The 20,424-nt window shown below is 42.3% G+C and overlaps 1 protein-coding gene across 1 annotated transcript in view; it reads left to right on the top strand.

The window, feature by feature from the left end:
• lrrcc1 (leucine rich repeat and coiled-coil centrosomal protein 1) overlaps positions 1-20,424 on the top strand; it is an 88,532-nt gene that overhangs the window by 51,620 nt on the left and 16,488 nt on the right. Inside the window, 3 exon segments of the mRNA XM_042332480.1 lie at positions 7,471-7,610; positions 12,344-12,545; positions 19,356-19,541. Of these exon segments, the coding sequence (XP_042188414.1) occupies positions 7,471-7,610; positions 12,344-12,545; positions 19,356-19,541 (528 nt within the window).

Genomic DNA, 20,424 nt, shown 5'->3' with positions numbered 1-20,424 from the left:
ACAGCTAACATAGCATTTCTGACTCTTACAACTTACATTTAGATTGTACCTTTCATGTCAGATGATCTCAAAGCACTTTGATAGAGCATTTGATAGAGACACAGAAACAGGCAGTTAATGCAACCATTCTTTCTACAGCCCATAGAAGCCTTTCTATTATAAGCTTCACCAAGCACATTTAGTTTTCTAAGAAAAGGTTCTGCATGTCATCTCCCCATCTCCCAAAGGTATGCTGAATAAAGCTTCTGAATATCTATCTAACCTTACATCCTATATTATTCATTCTTGAATCCTTGGCTTGATATTTCCGTATAACTAATACCTCAGGAACCATCACATTCACAGAACCATAGGAGCCCTATAGCTCAGTGGTAGAGCACTCACCTTGCAATCGAGATACCTGGGTTTGATTCCCAGCAGGGCAAAACCTTGCGCAAGTTTCTTTATTCCACACGCCTGATAATAATCCCTCAAGGGGAAAAAATAATAAAATTGCTCACTTCAATCCACGACTGTTTGTGGGACACTGCTGTGCGCAATTGGCTGCCATGTTTCGCCCACAAATATACAGTCAATTCACTTTACAGTACATTCTGTGAAGCGCTTTGAGACGTCCAGAACTCTTGAAAAGCACTATATCAAATGCAAGGATTCTTCTTATTATTCCATAAATTAAAAGGTCATTTAAAGCCTCAGTCTAGTTTTTAACCAAATATTTATCTAATTTTTTTTAAGTGTTGATCCACCCAGCACGAACTGATATTTGCTGAGAACCAATTTCACATGTCCACTAGTGATAAATTAATGAAAATAACTGCTGGACAAGACAGCATTTATTTCTGCCACTGGCTTCATTAATATTATTACACCATGTATATCTGGCCAAGAGAATTGGGTTCTGTTGTCCTCTGAATTTATTCTAAAATTAACTGTAGTAAAATGGTGCTCTAATTAAAATCCTGGCTGGCTTTGAGAAGACTACGGCACTGGTGATAGCTACAGATTACAGACCTCTCTGAAGTGCACATAGAACTTCTCAAGCCTGAAATTGAGCTTTTTAATTAATATCTTATTAACTTTCTCCCATTTCAAATTCTATTATTTTCATCAACTATTCATTCCTTTGATTTCCAAAATTCCAAATGTTTTAAGTGAAAAGCATTGACTTCCAAGCAGCTATAATATAGAGATAGGTCATATGTCGTACTTTTTAAAAAATATATATCCATTGCATTCCATTTAATCCTTTTAGGATTACAGCCAAAATTATTTCTGCAGCCAAAATTAATATAAAGTTATTGAAATTATTTTTTGAGAATCCTATGAATAAATAAACTGTAAGTTTGTATTCACTTATTTGTTCATACGCCATATATTAGTGAAATGACTGTCAGTTAAATTTGAGAACTCATTGCATACGGTATGTCTGATAATCATGTCTTCACACCATATTAGGCTTTGTTCTGCAGTTATGCTTCAGTCTTTTTTCTTCTATTGTCAACACATGTTTTCCAGCGCCTTGGGACGTCCTCCTGACGTGAAAGGCGCTATACAAATGTAATTTTGTTGTTGTTGTTATTGTTATTGGAGCTCAGAAGAGGTTCTTCCACTGAATGTTTCATTCATTCCCTGTAAGCTTTTGTAGTGTTATCAACACATTGTTACCAGCTCAATACATTGAGTCTTATTTGCATAATTCACAAACGGGATGTGATGCGTGAAATGCAACACCTAGTTGTGAATATCAAAAGCCTTTGCTGTACAGACCTTCTTTAAATGTGCTCAAATGTATGTATGTCCGTGATAAAAGAGCTCCATCTCAATATTCTGTAACGGTCAAAAGCCTCCATAAAGAATACAGCTTCACACAGAAACAACAACAACTTGGATTTATATAGCGCCTTCCACGCCGGACGGCGTCTCGGAGCGCTTTACAGTAACGGATCCCGGGACCGAGCCAGGGGGAGGGGGAGGAAGGTGACCAAAGGTGCGGTCAAAATGAAAGGTCTTCAGCAGAGACCTGAAAATGGGAAGAGAGGGGGCGAGACGAAGGGAGTGAGGAAGGGAGTTCCAGAGCCTCGGGGCATAGTGGCTGAAGGCACGGCCGCCGAGGGTGGAGCGGAGGACTCGGGGGACGAGGAGGAGGCCAGACCCGGAGAAACGAAGGCAACTGTACTGGTTTGAGGAGAGAGGAGGTCAGAGAGGTAGGGGGGTGCAGAGGAGTGCAGGGACTTGAATACAAGGGTGAGGATCTTGAAATCGATCCTCTCTGGGATAGGCAGCCAGTGCAGTCTGGCAAGGACTGGGGTGATCGGGGAGTTTCATGCGGGTGAGAATGCCAGCGGCAGAGTTTTGAATGATTTGGATCTAATGGATGGTAGTGGATGGGAGGCCGGCGAGGAGGGTGTTGGAGTAGTCCTGCCGAGAGGTGACAAAGGCATGGACCAGGGTTTCAGCAGCTTTTGGGGAGAGATATTGGCAGAGACGGGCAATGCGTCGGAGGTGGTAGAAAGCGGTGCTGGTGAGGGACCGGATGTGGGGGAGGAAGGATAATTGGGGGTCGAACCTGACGCCTAGGTTGCGTACAGGTTCGGAGAGTTTTAGGGGGAGGTCGGGCAGGTGGAGGAGGTGAGAGCCGTGAGATTTTAGACGTTGACAAGAGCCAAAGAGTATGGCTTCCATCTTGTCAACGTTCAGCTGAAGGAAGTTTGCGCTCATCCAGCCCCTGAGATCTGACAGGCAGGCTGACAGAACATCAGGGGACTGGGGGTCGCAAAGAGAGATGGAAAAATAGAGTTTGGTGTAATCTGCATACATGTGGAAATGTACCCCATGTCTACGGATGACATCCCCAAGAGAGAGCATGTAGATCAGAAAGAGGAGGGGGCAAGGATGGATCCTTGGGGTACCCCGCAGGTGACCGGGTGAGAGCGGGAGGAGAAGCCGTTTGTGCAGATGTACTGCTGGCAGTTGTGAGGTAGGACTCCTTACTCTGGAATTGTTTACCACAGTATTGTTACCTTCAATTCTGTCTTTGGTGTGCAGGAAGTGCAGTCTCCTTGGAGCTGAGCTAGCTCCAAGGCAGTGCGCCTGGCAATGGAAAATTGAATCAAGTTGATTTTCTATGGCGAACTTGATAGTCCAATTCCTGAGCCAGACAAGGTTCTCAGTTCTCCAAAGCACTGTTTATTGCAGACCAGCCAGCCAGGTTCGTTGGCAGGAAGGGAAGACAAGTCACTGGGGGGAAGCGATTCTTCCCCCTCAGCTCCTGTTAACCCTGTAAGCTAAAGGGTAGGGAGATCCAAGCTGGATAAGCAATGGTTATCTTGTCAGACAGTGCTTTCAATGACAAGCTATGCAGTTTTAACTGGTTAAACTTAAACAGTATGCCGATGCATACTCTCAAGGCTTGTATCTTGCCAGTCTGCACCTAATACTTTCCAAAATTACTTGGAGAGCCAGGCTGACACTTAGGCGTGCTTTAGACCAAGTGCTAAATTTCTGCAGAAATGGACAAATCTTTATAAATATTGTGTAGTAAGACTTAAGAAATTCAGTGCAGACTTAGGAAATTCAATACAGTATTAGGCCAGAATTTTAGCAATGCATGATAAGCTTACATTTTCTTCTTTTTTCCCATTGACACATTATTCATCCAATATTTATCATTGTATTGGCTTAACTTACCTTCTGAGTAGATTTGCTGAATCCCCTGAATTTTATTTGAAAAACTAAATTAACAGCAAAGTAGCAAAACATGCAAGTTCCTTAATCAAAACATCCAATCCTGGTGGAGTTAGGCATAATGACCCTTTTGTATACAAATACTAAATAATTGCGTTGAAGTACCATGGTTTGTAATGATGCATATAGCTCCCTTGCTGCTAGAGAAGCAATGAAAAACATAATGGGCCACTTTTATATGGCTCCTTTCAATGGTATATTTTCAGTAAGTGATCACTTTTTCCCCCTGCAAAGAAATTGCTCTATAAACTTTGCTGTAGATTTAATAATGCCAATTGGGAGAGTGAGTTAAGTGTTTCTCTGGGGAAAATGCTATTTAAATATTTTTTCTGCATGTTTTTCTAAGTGATGCTTTTTCATGTAGATTTACTTAGATTGCTAAAAAAAAATTGTGGGGGGTCAATATCTCAGAAATTTAATTATTTGCAACATCAAAGATTATTTTTTCCCCAGGAAACAAATTTGCATTGTGATTTTGGGAATGCGCTCAAATGCTTAGATGAGTGCTTTTCACAATCTGCAACAAAATTCTTTGAGTACAGCAATTTTAACTACAAGTTCAGAAATCTCAAACCATTACAATATTTTAGTTTATTCCACGAATACTATAAATTGTTTTCAGACAAAATACTTGGAGTATTTCATTGTTAAAAGATTTTAAAAGTTTGGATGAATTTCAGTTCATTTGGTCCCATCCTTCCAGAATACCCTGTCTTCAGTGCTGTCTCCCACCAGTCCTCCCCACAATGTGTCAGCCTGGCTCAGATGGTAGGACTCTCCCCTCTCAGAAGGTTGTGTGTTTCAAGCCCCTCATTGGGACTTTGAACTCACATAGTCTAGGCAGACACTCCAGTCGAATGTTGGCTGTGAGGCGGTTGCATTGTCAGAGGTTAGAGGTGATAATGACACATTATCAGGCGGATATTAAAGATCCCATGGCACTAATCAAAAAGAGAAGACAGTTTCTCCCGGTGTCCTAGCAAATAGTTCCCCAAATAAAATTGTTCATTCGTTCCATGGTTTGTAAGAGATTGTTGTTTGCAAATAGGCTGCCGTTTTCATCAACAAAATACGCAGTCATTACACTTCATAGTTTATCCTGTGAAGCATTTTGAAATGTCCCCCAGGTATGAAACGTGCTAAACAACAACAGTGACGAATTGCATTTATACAATAACAGCAAAATGACATTTGTATAGTGCCTTTCACGTCGGGAGGACTCCCAAGGCACTGGACAATCAGTGCTTCGGTCCCAAGCTGGGGGTCGGCATTGGGGAGGGTGGAGGGCAGGAGGAGAAGCAGGGTGATCGAAAACACGGTCAAAGAGGAGAAGGGTCTTGAGATTGGTCTTGAAGGAGGCAAGGCAGAGGAACTGCAGGATGGAGTTCCAGAGAATGGGGGCAGGGTGGCAGAAGGCCCACCCACCAATGGTGAGGCGGGGACGTGAAGCAGGCCGGAGCCCACTGAGTGGAGGGAGCAGGCAGGAAGGTAGGGGGTTTGGAGGTCATAGAGATAAATGGGAGCAAGCCCTTGGAGGGCTTTGAAGGTGAGGACCAGGAACTTGAACTGTATTCTCTGCGTGATGGGAAGCCAGTGTAGTCGGGCAAGGATGGGTGTGAAAGGACCATGGAGTCTGGTGTGGGAGAGGATATGGGCTGCAGAGTTCTGGATGATCTGCAGCCTATGGAGAGAGGAGTTGGGGAGGCTGACAAGCAAGGAGTTTGCATAGTCAATCCTCGATGTAATGAATGCGTGTATGAGAGTTTCGGCGACCTGCGGTGTGAGACAGTGGCGGAGCCGGGCGATGTTGTGGAGCTGGGGGAAGGCAGAGCAGATCATGGCATGGACATGGGGTAGAAAGGATAGTTAAGGGTCAAACAAGACTCCAAGGCTCCGAACTTTCTCAGTGAGGTGGAGTGTGCAACCATGGATGGTGATGCTGTCAGTGCCTGAGGTGAGGAGATGCTGACGGGAGCCAATCAGGAGGGCCTCGGTCTTGTTGACGTTCAACTGAAGAAAGTTAGCTCTCATCCAGGACTTGATGTCTGACAGATATTCTGTCAGGACAGCAGTGGTCCTGGAGTCAAGGGTGGAGGCAGAGAGGTAGAGTTGGGTGTCATCCGCATACATGTGGAAGTTGACCCCATGTCTCCAGATGATGTCACCAAGAGGGAACATATAGATATTGAAAAGGAGAGAACCAAGGACAGAGCCCTGAGGAATGCCGTACGAGGCGGTGCGGGGGCTGGAGGAGAAACCGTTTGTGGAGATGAAGTAAGAGGTACGATCTGAACCAGTGAAGGACAGAGCCGTGAAGGTTGAGGTGAGAGGAGAGGTGGTAGAGGAGGATAGAGTGGTTGATGCTATCGAAAGCAGCAGAGAGGTCAAGGAGGACGAGGAGGCAGAGGGAGCCCTGGTCGCAGATGGACAGAATGTCATTTGTCACTTTGCCCAGGGCTGTTTCTGTGCTGTGGGCGGCACGGAAACCCAATTGGAGGGGTTTGTGAAGGGAGTGGCGGGAGAGGAAGGAGCGAAGCTGGGAAGCAACAACTTGTTCCAGGACCTTGGAGAGGAAGGGGAGGTTGGAGACGGGCGGTAGTTATATAGCGCCTTTCACATCTTCAGGACATCCCAAGCTGCTGGACAGTTGAGGGATTGCACCCGAACTGGGGGTTGTATTCGGGAGGGTTGGGGGCCAAGAGGGGGTGGAAGAAAGATAATCACTGAAGCTGCAGTGAAAAAGGCATTGGGGCAGAAAGGCTGAAGGCCTGACCACTGAGGGCTGGGAATGTGAAGCAGGCCAGTGCCTGCAGAGCGGACGGAGCGGGCGGCTTTATAGGGTTTTAGAAGGTCACAGAGGCAGAGATGGCAAGAACGTGAAGGGATTGATAAGTGAGGATGAGGATCTTGAACTTGACCAAATGCAAGGATTATTATTATCCTTCCAGAATACCCTCCCTGCAGTTCATCCATTGCAGCATCACGGTTTCTTAACTAAGCCTTCTTATATCTGGCAACAAGATTCAGTTGACTACCGTAAGTCCTAAAATTGCCCTCCAGAGACCTGTGTCCTGCTACCTTGGGGGAATCAAAGTATTCTTCTCAGCAATCCTCTCTCCAGAAAACACTTCAGCAATTGTTCAAAGAGTGAAAAATAAGAGTAACATAGCCTATGGTCACCTTCCTCCCCCTTCTCCTGGCTCGGTCCTGGGATCCGTTACGAAGAAGCACTCTGAGACGCCGTTCGGCCTGGAGGGCACTATATAAATCCAAGTTGTTGTTGTTGTTGAACAGTAAAGTTTTAATATGAAAGAATTAACATTGCTAGAAGATACTGTTTATGATTCAGAAATAAAAAATACTTCTGTCTCTATGTAGTTCTTCCATCTTTTGCAGGAATATTATTAATAGTAGGATTTGCAAGACAAAGTAGGTACATTTTTTCCTTTTCAAACCTTTTCTCGTTAACACTAAAAGCCTTTCCTTCAAACTGACGTGTTCTGTTTACAAATGTATTTGACAAAACAAAAGCACGAATAATGTCAACAGTACATGTTTTAATGCAGTTAATGATGCTGGCCTAGAGATATTTTGTTCAAACCTAGATTTTATGCCTGTGGTAAAAGGTTAGTGAGAATAAGGTGGTAATGTTGCAAAAAAATGGCATTCGCAATTTTAAATAGTTTTAAATCACTTTAATGAGTATAGTATTTCTTACATCCACAGATGAAACGAATTCAAGAAGCAGAGTTGAAGGCTTCAGTAGCCCATAGGGAAGTGGAGCTACTGCAAATCGCTCTCCGTCAAGAGAAGGAAAAAGTGCATCAGCTGCAGGAGCTTCTAACATCCAGAGAGCAGGAACACAGGTAGGTACTTCTAATGAATGATGTGCAGATTCGATTATTGTAATTAAAAAACTGTTAGTTCTTTCCTGTAATTTTAACAGATTAATATGTGAAAGCTGAAAATTCAATAAAGCATCTTTGATATTAAATTATTTTATTTTAGAAATTACCTATCACTAAACAGATTAAATGTTTGGCTTGAAATTCAATTAAATTGCTGTAAAACTGAGCCAATAAGATCTCCAATATGTTGAGATAGCCGATCTCAATTGCAAAAACTATGCGTATGCTTCACGTGGCCCCAGCACTCCTAGGGCAAAAGAGCAAAAACGTCATCTCAAGTTTCCACTCTGGATTTCTGTACAATCACCTTGACAAGTGTGAAAGTCAGGCACAGGCAGGGTCATGCTTGTCTATGGTCCAATTATCTGCAAACATTTACTTGTGTAGCAAATGCAGAATGGCTTCTTGGCTAGGTTACACTTGTACTACCATGTGTCCCTGCCTTGAGGAGAGATGAAGAAGAAATTGGATGGTGGGTGGGAAGAGTTCAATGGCATCATTTGTAACATTTTGCATTACTTATGTTCGAGAAAGGATTTTGGTTGATAAAAGCTCACTCTTAGTCTGATTAAATTTTGAATCTTGTTTCTATTGTTCACTTTACACTTTAGAATTCCTTAAATACAGTCTGAGCTTCTTGATTTATGTTATTGCGTGAATTTTGTTTTTGGACCTATCAAGGTGCAAGTTTCAAGCACTCCCTAGTTAGCTACACGCTGTTATCTGCCCTTAATAGTGTATGGGCACACCTATGGATATCCTGCGAAGTGGAATGACTGTGTTTTGTGGGCGAACCCGGCAGCCAATTTGTGCACAGCATTGTCCCAGAACACCCATGGTGTGAGTGACCAATGTTATTTTGGGAGTTGTTGGCCAGGACACCAGGAGAAACTCCTTTCCCTTTTTGGATAGTGCCATGGGATCTTTAATCATATAATCATAGAATGTTACGGCACAGAAGGAGGCCATTCGGCCCATCGAGTCTGTGCCGACTCTTTGACAGAGCAACTGACTTTTATTAACCCCACTCACCAGCTTTCTCCCCATAACCCTGCAAACCTGTCTTCCCCAGATACCTATCCAGTTCTCTCTTAAAAGCTGTTATCGAATCGGACTTCACTGCCCTTTCGGGGCAGTGAAGTCCGATTCGAAGTTGATTTAATGTCAACTTGAACAGGTAAGCGGGACCTCAGTTTAACATCTTATCCAAAGGATGGCACCACAACCTTCTGACTCAGAAGTGAAAATGCTGCCAACTGAACTAGGCTGATGTACAACTTGTTGCATGTTCTTGTTGCTGAACTACTGCATCAATCCATCATTTTTGAGCCTTTTTTTACATTTTGTTTGAGAATCCACAACTGTTGACGTGTTTCTTGTCAAAATGTTTGTCACCACGAAGCTTCCATTAGTCATCCTATTTCTGAAGCTAAGATTTGGTTCACTCTGTTGTCGAATATTTCCAGCAGCGCAGTCACCAGGAGCGTGTAACTATTGAAGGATTCACAAGCCTGCTTACATCCTCTTGACATGAAAGGCACTTTATAAATACAATTTGTTGTTTTTATAGGTGATGAGAACAACTCTTTGTGAGATTTGTGTAGTGAAGCTTGTAGAATCATGAAAGCACAAGCATTTGAGATGCAGGAAAATACCACAGCTCGTTTTCAGACTGGATTATCGCTATACCACCTCACATGACTAGAGAATAAGCAGGATCCATTGAAATCTATTTGTCTGCAGTTACCATACAGATATCTGTATCCTTGACACAATTTAAGAGTATCAATTGCTTTTGGTGGAATCAGTTCTCCTAGGTTATGTCAGGAATTCAAGTCTTTGTAGACATAGGCCACAAAGGAAGTTTTGAATGACATGATAATGAAAGAGTTTCTGATTTATTGTCTTCTAATCCTGGGGTGTGTAGCATTAGATTTCCGCCTGACCAAGAACTTCAGCATCTACCACTCCAACTCAGGCAGGACTAGAAGCTTAAGGGGTTTTCTGTGTTGTGTGCTATACCTGTATGCCAGTCAAAATCAGTTAGCTAGCTTGGCTGATGTCTGAATCTTTCTTTAAGAAGAGTTTCACTTTGGCAGTTATACAGGAATTAACAGAGCACACTGAAGATCTGTGTTTGTTGAGTTACTATGGCTGTGGTGATTGCTGAGTCTAGCAATGGCTGTAGCTCATAAACTCAATCAATTTTAGACCTGCAGTTATTTTGAGATTTCTAGCATTAGTCATTCCACACAAAAATAGCAAAAGATAGCATTGTGCAGAATGTCAGACTTCAACAATTTCCTGCTTCATCTACTAAATTCATGAGCCAGCATTAAAACTCTTTCTCAAGACTGAATGGGAGCTACCTGGAGTCAGTTTCTTTTTTTCAAGTATTATATTTGGATCCGTCTGCCACAAAGGATATTAATTTTGACGCATCAGTGCTCTAAGATGGTCTTAAAATATAATTAGGGAGCTATCCATTTGTATTTTTATACTGCTTTGGTGTAATTCATTTATAAGTAGAAGATAAACCATTAAAAGAGCAAGATTATCAATCTTCGGTATAATGGGCTTCATCCCTTGAATGCAGTTTATATCAAGCTCACACTATCCTTCTCTATCTATCTCCGATTTAGAGTGCTGTGGAGTTTGGTTGTTAATTGTGTTTAAGGTGTCCATTGCTTATTCTCAGCCTATTGTCTCTGTCAGCAAGAACTGAAATTAAAATCTAGAAAGAGGCTTCATACACTGAGAATAGAGAGGATCATGTGGTTCACACAAGACCACTGAGAAAAAAAACTTTTCAAAGAATATCAAACTATATTTCCTAACCTTTGGATGATTAACGTCATTCTTTACACTGTACTTATTCCACCTTATGCCACACAAATAAAGAAGGCCGCCCAGTTGTATGTAATATGCTGTCCTTGATTGGTTCAACAACAACAACAACATTACATTTGTATAGCCTTTCATGTCACTTCATCTCCTCAAACGGCTTCTCCTCTAGCCCCCGGACTGTCTCGTGCGGCGTTCATCAGGCTTCTGTCCTTGGTCCCATCCTCTTCAATATCTATATGCTCCCTCTTGGTGACATCATCCGCAGACATGGGGTCAACTTCCACATGTATGCGGATGACACCAAACTCTACCTCTCTGCCTCCATCCTTGACTCCAGGAAAATAGCAGTCCTGACATAATGTCTGTCAGACATCAAGTCCTGGATGAGAGCTAACTTTCTACACTTGAACATCAACAAGACCGAGGCTTTCCTAATTGGCTCCCGTCAGCTCCTCCTCACCTCAGGCGCTGACAGCATCACCATCCATGGCTGCACACTCCACCTTGCTGAGCCAGTCCGGAACCTTGGAGTCTTGTTTGACCCTCAACCATCCTTTCTACCCCACATCTGCGCCATGACCCGCTCTACCTTCCCCCACCTCCGCAACGTCGCCCAACTCCGCCATGTCTCACACCGCAGGCCGCTAAAACCCTAATATACGCATTCATTCCATCAAGGCTCGACTATGCAAACTCACTGCTTGTCGGCCTCTACAACTCCTCCCTCCACAGGCTGCAGATCATCCAGAACTCTGCAGCCGTGTCCTGTCCTGCACCAGGCTCCGTGACCCTGTCACCCCCATCGTCACTCGACTCCACTGGCTTCCCATCACACAGAGGATACAGTTCAAGATCCTGGTCCTCACCTTCAAAGCCCTCCATGGTCTTGCTCACCCCTACCTCTCCGACTTTCTAAACCCCTACCACCCTGTTCGCTCTCTCCGCTCAGCCGGCTCCAGCCTGCTTCACGTCCCCCGTCTTGCTCGCCCCACTATCAGCAGGCGGGCCTTGCACCACTCTACACCGACCCTCTGGAACTCCATCCCACAGTCCTAGTTCGACCCTGATAATTAGAGAACAAAGGATCTGGATCCAACTTTGCTTGGTCCTATTCCCATTCTGTCTTGCCCCATACTTTCATTATGATATTCTTCCTGTCATGTTAATATTATTAATAATGATATTAGTCCTTGTATTTGATATAGCGCCTTATCACTGTCGAGAATTCTCAAAGCGCTTCACAGAATATACTGTAAAAAGGAATTGACTGTATACAGTATTTTGAGGGCGAAATGTCTCTGAATTTCTAATTTCTGTATTTCTCCCATTCATTGTTCTCCAGTCTTGTCTGTACATCTGGCATCATATCTTCCTTCTTCGCGTTGAAAACCAAAGGAAAACACTACTGCTAGATTTGTTAATTGTACATCTTGAACTGACCAAGACAGTCCCACTCTTTGCCATGTTTTCAAAGCAAGCCCACTCAGTATCGATAATCACAACTCAGAGCATTGTGATTATTTCTTATTATCCCCATTTCTTGCAAATAACTTTTTCCTCATTTTGTTTTCCTGGCTAGTACACACTCGTCACCTCTATGTTGTGCTGGGGTAGTGATTTTCACGGTATAATGTTTAATCCCTTGCCTTTATTCGAACTGTATTCCCTTGCCAGTCCGGGTTGCAGATGCTATGATGTGGCAATATGTATTACATGTGGCTGCATTTTCTGTTGTTTTGTGGCAGACACTGTTTACATAGTTTTGATAGAGTTCGTGCTATATTTACTTTATTTGCATATTTTGCAAAATGATTAAAACCAAGCAAAAATATTTTCTCATGCAGGAAGGAGGTAGACTCGAGAGTTACGCTGAGTGGACCGGAGTTTCGAGATGCTTTATCCAGAGAGCTAGCAAAAGAAGAAGAAAGACACTCTCAACAATTAAAAGAATATCAAGAAAAAATCAATGTATTAAACCAACAGTACGTTAATCTGGAGGATGAGTTCCGCGTGGCTCTCACCATTGAAGCAAATCGATTTAAAGAGGTAATATAAAGGATAAAATTATATTTTGAGGCAAAGGATGCTTTTCAATCTGGATTTTATGAGACAGATTAATTAATGTTAAATGTTTTCATTGATTGTGCTGAAATGTTGAAATCTGAGATGGTTTAAATCTTAAAAGAAAGATTTTTAACTGCAATCTTGCAGATCAGTAAAGATGGCTGCCAGTATAAAGGTTTGCTAACTCTGGATAAAGCATCTTGAAACTGCGTAACCCTCGAGTTTACCTCCTCCCTGCTAATATAACCACCACACATTTGCACAGGGCACAGTATTCCATCTGGAGTAATAGGGAAAAGAACAACAAACAAATTACATTGGTATAGCGTCTTTCAAGACGGGAAGATGTCTCAAAGCGCTGATAAAGTATTTAAGAAAAATATAAATAGTTGACATTGTTTTAGGACGTAGGCTTCAATTGCCAAAAACTATAAAATCAATTTTACTGAATCATTCTAGCACACGGTCTGAGAAATATTTGGAATAAAATATTCTTTATGTAGTTTTGTCCCAACTAAGTTGGACTCTGAGGAGTCAACTGCAGAATAACTGGCGTATTGCGTGCCTGAGAATGACCTAGTAATTCTCAATGGAACAAATTATTTTTAATCAAGGACTAACTGTAAGGTTTGACCTGGGCAACAGACTGTCTTGTACGTGGAATAACTTCCTTATTCCAAGTGTGTGTACTCCTCGGTGGAGCTGGTATGGATGAGTTACAAAGCTGGTGTGTGCAGGGAGGTGAATTGAAAAGAATAGCTGAAATGACATGCTTGTTAGTGCATTCTAGGCTAATAACTGTGTCCAGTGCTCTACTTGGGGCTGGAAGGGGTGGGATGAATTAAACAATACCTACTCATGGTGGCTGGATTCCAGTACCCAGTCAGTCAGTTTGATTCCTGTAACATAATGCCACTGTTTGAGTGGATAAATAGTGAGCAGCTGGTCGTGATTTGAGACTGGTCGTGATTTGTGATTTGCTTATCTAATTCCCTATTAAGTGTCCCCAACAGACTGTAACAACAGCCACCTCTGGCAAACCATTCCAGATTCTGATAACCCTTAGGGAGAAAAACTTCCCTTTCACCGTCCTAGTTACAATGTTAAATTCAAGGAAAGCTGTTGCAGTCTGTTGAGGGCACTTAATAGGGAATTAGATGAGCAAATGCAGAAAAAAATAGTATTAGGTTTAGAAGGAAAAAAAGCAAGTAATCAGGATTTGAGGAATTAGGATTGGAGGAGCAATGTAATAAAACAACAACCACCACAACAAAATTACATTTGTAAAGTGCCTTTCACATTGGAAGGACATTTCAAGGTGCTGGACAGTCAGTGTTTCGGACCCGAGCAGGGGGTCAGGATCAGGGATGGCGGAGAACAGGGTGGAAGTAGGGTGATCAAAAGCACGGTCGAAGAGGAGGGTCTTGAGATAGGTCTTGAAGGAGGCAAGGGAGGGCGTGAGGTCGAGGGTCTGCAGAATGGAGTTTCAGAGGGTGGGGGCAGAGTGGGCAAAAGGTCCGCCCGACAATGGTGGGGTGGGCGAGGCGGGGGACGTGAAGCAGGCCAGAGCCTGCTGAGTGGAGGGAGCAGGCAGGAAGGTAGGTGTTTAGGAGGTCGCAGCGTTAGGGCTTTGAAGATGAGGACTAGGATCTTGAACTGTATCCTCGCTGTGTGATGGGAAGCCAGTGGAGTCAGGCGAGGATGAGGGTGATAGGGTCACGGAGCCTGGTGCAGGAGAGGACACTGGCTGCAGAGTTCTGGATGATCTGCAGCTTATGGAGGTGGGAGTTGTTGAGACCGACAAGCAAGGAGTTTGCATAGTCAAGCCTTGATGTAATGAAAGTGTGTTTTTGGGGGCCTGTAGGTGAGACAGTGGCAGAGCCGGGCGATGTTGTGGAGGTGGGGGAAGGCAGAGCGGGTCATGGCACAGGTGTGGGGTAGAAACGATAGTTGAGGAGAAACTAGTCAAATAATGTGAGTTGAATACTGTGGGTTGATTTCTATGGTCACGGTCAAAACCAGTCACCTTGCATAAGCACACATACACACTATGTGATGTAGGACATTCATATGTATGCACGGATGATAGGCATTTCTATGCATACATAATAAACAGTCAAAACCTTGTTGGATTGCTAAAAAATATTTTATGAATCTAAAATCTTGGTCCAGTGAAGTTTATCGTTCATTTTTCTAGCTTGCCGCCAGGGTCTTGTCAAAACAACTGAATGCTGTTTAGCAGGGTAGAGTTAAATATCTATTCTACTGTATAATAATTCCTTCAAAAATAATAATAATAATGTGGTCATGCAATCCACGACTGTTTGTGGGGCATCATTGCACGCAATTGGCTGCCGCGTTTCGCCGACAAAATATATAGTCACTATATTTTACAGTATATTCTATGAAGCACTTTGAGACATCTCAAAGACTATATCAAATGCAAGGATTATTATTATTATATTATTATAATGGAGCTTTATTGCTGTGTTGAGATTAATCAAAGAGCAATGGTTCAAGGTAAAGTTTTTTTTAATGTGGACAGTTGATTAAAAGGTACAGTTTATGACAATTGGCTCAATCTTACACACATTATTTTCACACCTTTATTCAGGTTATTCAACAACAACAACAAAATTACATTTATAGAGCGCCTTTCATTTCGGGAGGACGTCCCAAGGCGCTGGACAGTCAGGGGTCAGGACCCAAGCCTGGGGAAGGGGAGGGGGGAGGGAAGGCAGAGAGGTGGGAGGATGACGGAAGGCACAATCGAAGAGTAGGATCTTGAGACCGGCCTTGAAGGAAGCAAGGAAGGAAGCGAGGCGAAGGGACTGGGGGATGGAGTTCGAGAGTGTGAGGGCAGAGAGGCTGAAAGCCCGGGCGCCTCTGGTAGGGCGGGAGACATGGAGCAGGCCGGAGCCCGCTGAACGGAAGGAGCGGGCAGGTTGGTAGGGAGTTAGCAGGTCGGAGACGTAGGACGGGGCAAGGCCATGGATGGCCTTGAAAGTGAGGATGAGGAACTTGAATTTGATCTTCTGAAGGATGGGGAACTAGTGGTCGAACGAGGGTGTGAGTGATGGGGTCACGGAGCCTGTTTCGGCAGCCTGAGGGGTGAAGCAGTGGCGGAGTCTGGCAATGTTGTGGAGGTGGTGGTAGGCAATTCCGGTCATGGCACGGATGTGGGGAAGAAAGGACAGTTCAGGGTCAAACAAGACACCCAGGTTCCTGACTGGCTTAGTGAGGTTGAGTGTGCAGTCGTGGAGGCTAATGCTGCCAGCGCCGAGGTGCGGAGGCACTGGTGTGAGCCAATCAGCAGGGCCTCGGTCTTGCTGACGTTCAGTTGGAGAAAGTTGTCCCTCATCCAGGACTTGATGTCAGACAGGCAATCGGTCAGGACGCCAGTAATCCTGGAGTTGAGGGTGGAGACAGAGATAGAGTTGGGTGTCATCCGCATACATGTGGAAATTTACTCAATGTCTGCGGATGATGTCACCAAGGGGGAGCATTTAGAGGGTGAAGAGGAGGGGACCGAGAACAGAGGCCTGAGGAATGCCACACAAGACGGTGCGGGGGCTGGAGGAAAAGTTGTTTGTAGAGACGAAGTGGTGGCGGTGTGAAAGGTAGAGCCTGAACCAGTCAAGAACAGTACCTTGAAGGTTGAGGTGGTAGGAGAAGCAGTGGAAGGGATTGAGGATTGATTCAATACTGTGTGAGGATATTCGCTGCAGATTATAACTAATCTTGAGTATTCAAAGCACTTAAATTAGTTGCACATTATCTATAATGGTTCCCAGCAAACTGACAATTAATTCTAAACTATAATTAGTTTGCAAGGAGAGAAAATTATTAACTTGAAAAGCCTTTAATGGTGACCTTCATGATATCTATTCTAACTTGTGCTATAAGGTGGAGAGATAATGTAATGAACAATGTGATCGACATTAAAGTGAAATACATTTCAGATTTTATATTTTACATTGTTACATGTAATGTATTGAAACTGCAACATTTATCCAACGAATGGCAATTTAAAACCATTTAAGTCCTGGGAGGAAGTTCTTTAGTCTTTGCCACGGTTAGAAAAGTAGGTTAAACATGAATCGCAAAGCATTTCTAAGCCAAGGAATAATCAGAAGTAGCCAGCTGTGTTTTGTTTTTATTACATTCATGATCTTGACCAGTATAATCACCTCTCATGACTTCTCCTCTTATTAGTTAGGTCGCATATTAAAATGATATACTCTATCTGACAGTGGGACCTACTGTGGAGAAACTTCTAATCAAATCTGGTAACAGCAATTCTGGTAATTGCACCAAACTACACGATCTTCATGCTTATATACAAACTCTTTAATATCCCTACTTTTCTGACTTTTCGTACCCCACTCTATTGCCACCCCCACCCTCTTCACTCAGCTAACACAGGTCTGTTGTACATCCCCCAATCACGTCAGGTCACCATTGGTGGCTGAGCTGTCATCCCTGAGCTCTCGAACTCCCTGCAGTCCTACTCCCCCTACCCCTTACCTCCACTCTGAACAATCTGGCCTGCTCCATGTCTACACTCTTTTATCAGTAGGCAAGCTTTCACTCACTTTGTTCATGATCTGTGGAACTCTTTCCCTAATTCTCTCCCTTTACACCCTTCCTGTCAGCTTTCAAAATCCTTCTAAAAACCTATCTCAGACTGTGCCTTCAGTCACCTCCCTCCTGTTTCCTTCCCCTTATCTGACTTCCTGCTTGGATTCCCATTCTGCCTCTGTGAAATGTGTTAAGATTTTTTTCGATGTGTAAGTGCAACATATAAATGTGTGTGAATAAACGCTCCGAGGCACTGTTCGTGTGAAGAACACAATATAAATGCAAGTTGTTGTTATATAAGTGCATGTTGTTGTCCTTTACCTCAAATCTCAGAGGCATGTGAAATCCCCACTACTTTTAGTGAGATTGATTAGGTTTGAGGGGATCATAGGTACCTACAGTCTGTTCTTGTTATCTCAGGCAGTGACATAAATTGTGTCATTCATTGTAGTTTTATAATGAGTTTCTGAAATTTTAGAAACAAGAAAAAATCATTAACCCCAACAAGCCTCTTTTTATTAGATCAAAGTCAATGGACTATCTTGTCACAGAGGTAAAATGAGCAATACTTCATAATTATCACATCAAGCGCATTCTAAAACACTGCTAATTTACACCCATATCCCTCTCCAAAAAACACATTTCATTTTCTATTGAACAAATTATGCTACCTGTTTCAATATCGCCTCCCTGTTTCTTCTTCTACAAATCTATTACTCTTCAAGTCAAAAGTTCCACTTCATTATTTTATTACTGAACCAGACTGGTTCAGAGTTGAGCCGAAACAGCTTTTTCTCCTATTTATAAATGTATAGTTTTTTTTAAATGATGAAGCAGTTACCATATTTCTCCCTGGAGACATCAATCCTACCTTCTGTGCATTCAAGGGTAATTATTTTTCAACTGAAATGGCACACAGAGCTCATCCTCCATTGAAAGTGCACGGTTATTCTCCCAACTCTCCAGGTGAATGTAATAAATTAATAATAATAATCCTTGCATTTGATATAGCGCTTTTCACGTCTTCTAGACGTCCCAAAGCGCTTCACAGAATATACTGTAAAGTGAATTGACTATATATTTGTGGCCGAACGAGGCAGCCAATTGTGCACAGCAATGTCCCACAGTCATGAATTGAAAATGACCAATTTATTAATGTTTTTTTGGAGGGATTATTATTGGGCTCTGTGTGGAGTAAGGAAACTTGCCCAAGATTTCGCCCTGCCTGGAATTGAACTCAGGTCTCTCACTTGCAAAGCGAGTGCTCTAATCTTGGTTCTTACAATTATTTTAAACTGAATACATTTTTGTCAAAGAAATCTGCATTTCACTAAATATGATCATTGGTTTACAACACTGTGTATCAAGTCTATATTAAAAAGAAAAATCTCAGCTGATACCTTTACCAGTAGCTAAAATATTTTTTACTTTGATAAAAATTGAGACGCACTGATTTTTTTATAAAAAGTAATTATTTCCTAGAGGTTAGATGTGGAATTATATCCTACATTATTTAGTCATGCTTACTCGCTGTGAATCATAATACACCTGTGGTATGAACTAGTGAGTTTATTGTACACAAGAACATAATAAAACCTGTTGAGTACCGTAGGTTAGAGATTATTGGATCAAAACTGTACATTTGAACAGTGAGGTTGAAATGCTGACTTTCAGGTAAATTTTCCAATAAACCGGGGTTGATTTCATTCTTTTTGCTAAAGGCGTAGAGGTCCCTTCAATTTTAACATTTGCAAATTAAAAGCTCTGCTGTTATTGAATGATACAGTCTAATGACCTGTAAACTGCTTTCATTTCTGCATTTCACTGGGCAGCTGATGGAAACTTCTTAAATTAAGCTGCATTTCAAAAGTTACCAAGAAGCCATGGTACAGTATGCCAACTAAATTATAAACCCAGTCATGCCATCAAACATTCCAATAAATTATTCATTCTGATTTTATTGCAAATACTTATTGAATCACATCCCCTGCCAAATGCAATCGCTGTCCTGTGAAGTGAATTATATTCTTCCTTTAAGGTTAACTTCCAGTAATTAGAGTTTTGCTATCCTGTTCACCATACTGTTCTACTTGCATACAGAATGAGTTATTTCAAGATTGAAAACAACACGACAGAAGTACTGTTGTAATGTCTGCATATTTAATTTTTAAGTGTGGTCTATAAACACATTGTAATTTTTAAACCAAACAGGTAAAGGATGGCTTTGATCATGTTGTAGCAGAACTAGCCGACCACAAACATACTCTTGCTCGGTCACAGCAGAAGGAGAAACAATCCAGAAAATTGATTCAGGAGCTGACTGCTATGGTCAAAGAGCAGAAAGCTAAGATAGCTGAACTGGCAAAATCCAAACAGGGGACAACCTCGGAACTTAAGGTAAACCAAACTACTTGAGGTACTTTCTCTGCTCGCAAGGAACTTCTTTCTCCCTCCAATATCTGACTCCGAGGGAAGAGTGCTATTGATTGTCTAAAACAAATTAATATTGACACCTAAGGCTCATATACATATTAATAATATGAATAGCAAAATGGAGGCTTTGATGTACTTTGTGGGAAAATCAGAGATTAGGTGAAGAAGCTGCAAATTTCGCCACTGCTTGTAAAATAGACTGCCACCTAGTGCAATGAATACTGATTTAATTGAAAGATTCAAAGAAAATTGGGTCAGCTCCTCATTCAGCAGTAGAGGGATAAGATTGTGGATTGAATAAAATGGCCAGATCAGATGCTGAAATGGAACCTAAATGATGTAGTTTGCTGATGATGTAGTTCTTTTTTCCTTGTCTTAATTATAACTGTTATTCCAGTTGCACTAGTAAGTAAAATATTGCTTTTCCTTAGAGTTTTGATGTTCCTTTTTAATTTAATTTCAATTAGCTGACAGACTATATATTTGTACTGTTCGTATAGATTTATCTTAGCTTTCTGTTTCCTTGGCAATATTTTGCTTCCAGTGCTAAATTCAGCATTACGTCCTCTGTTTAATTTGATAGCACAAACTGCAGGTTCTCATTATACTGGTTGTCATTGATGTGATCAGTGAAATAATGAGTCTCGAGACCAACCCTATTCCTCTGGGTGTGTGGGTGTGCGTGCCCAACATGTTCCACAGTGCCTTGGAGCACTATTTGTTTTGCAGCAGTATTCTGTTTAGCAGCAGTAGCACAAAATATTTTTAAGGAATTTTAATTAAACCTTGTGTTTGTTATGCTGCCATTACTTCACTCAGGGTAAAATAGTTTGTGTTGTTTGTAGTA

Source organism: Callorhinchus milii, unplaced genomic scaffold, assembly GCF_018977255.1.
Source record: "Callorhinchus milii isolate IMCB2004 unplaced genomic scaffold, IMCB_Cmil_1.0 Scaffold2, whole genome shotgun sequence".
In the NCBI taxonomy this organism is placed as follows: domain Eukaryota; kingdom Metazoa; phylum Chordata; class Chondrichthyes; order Chimaeriformes; family Callorhinchidae; genus Callorhinchus; species Callorhinchus milii.
The sequence above is the reverse complement of the archived record's forward strand: the minus strand, read 5'-3'. Positions and strand labels throughout refer to the sequence as shown.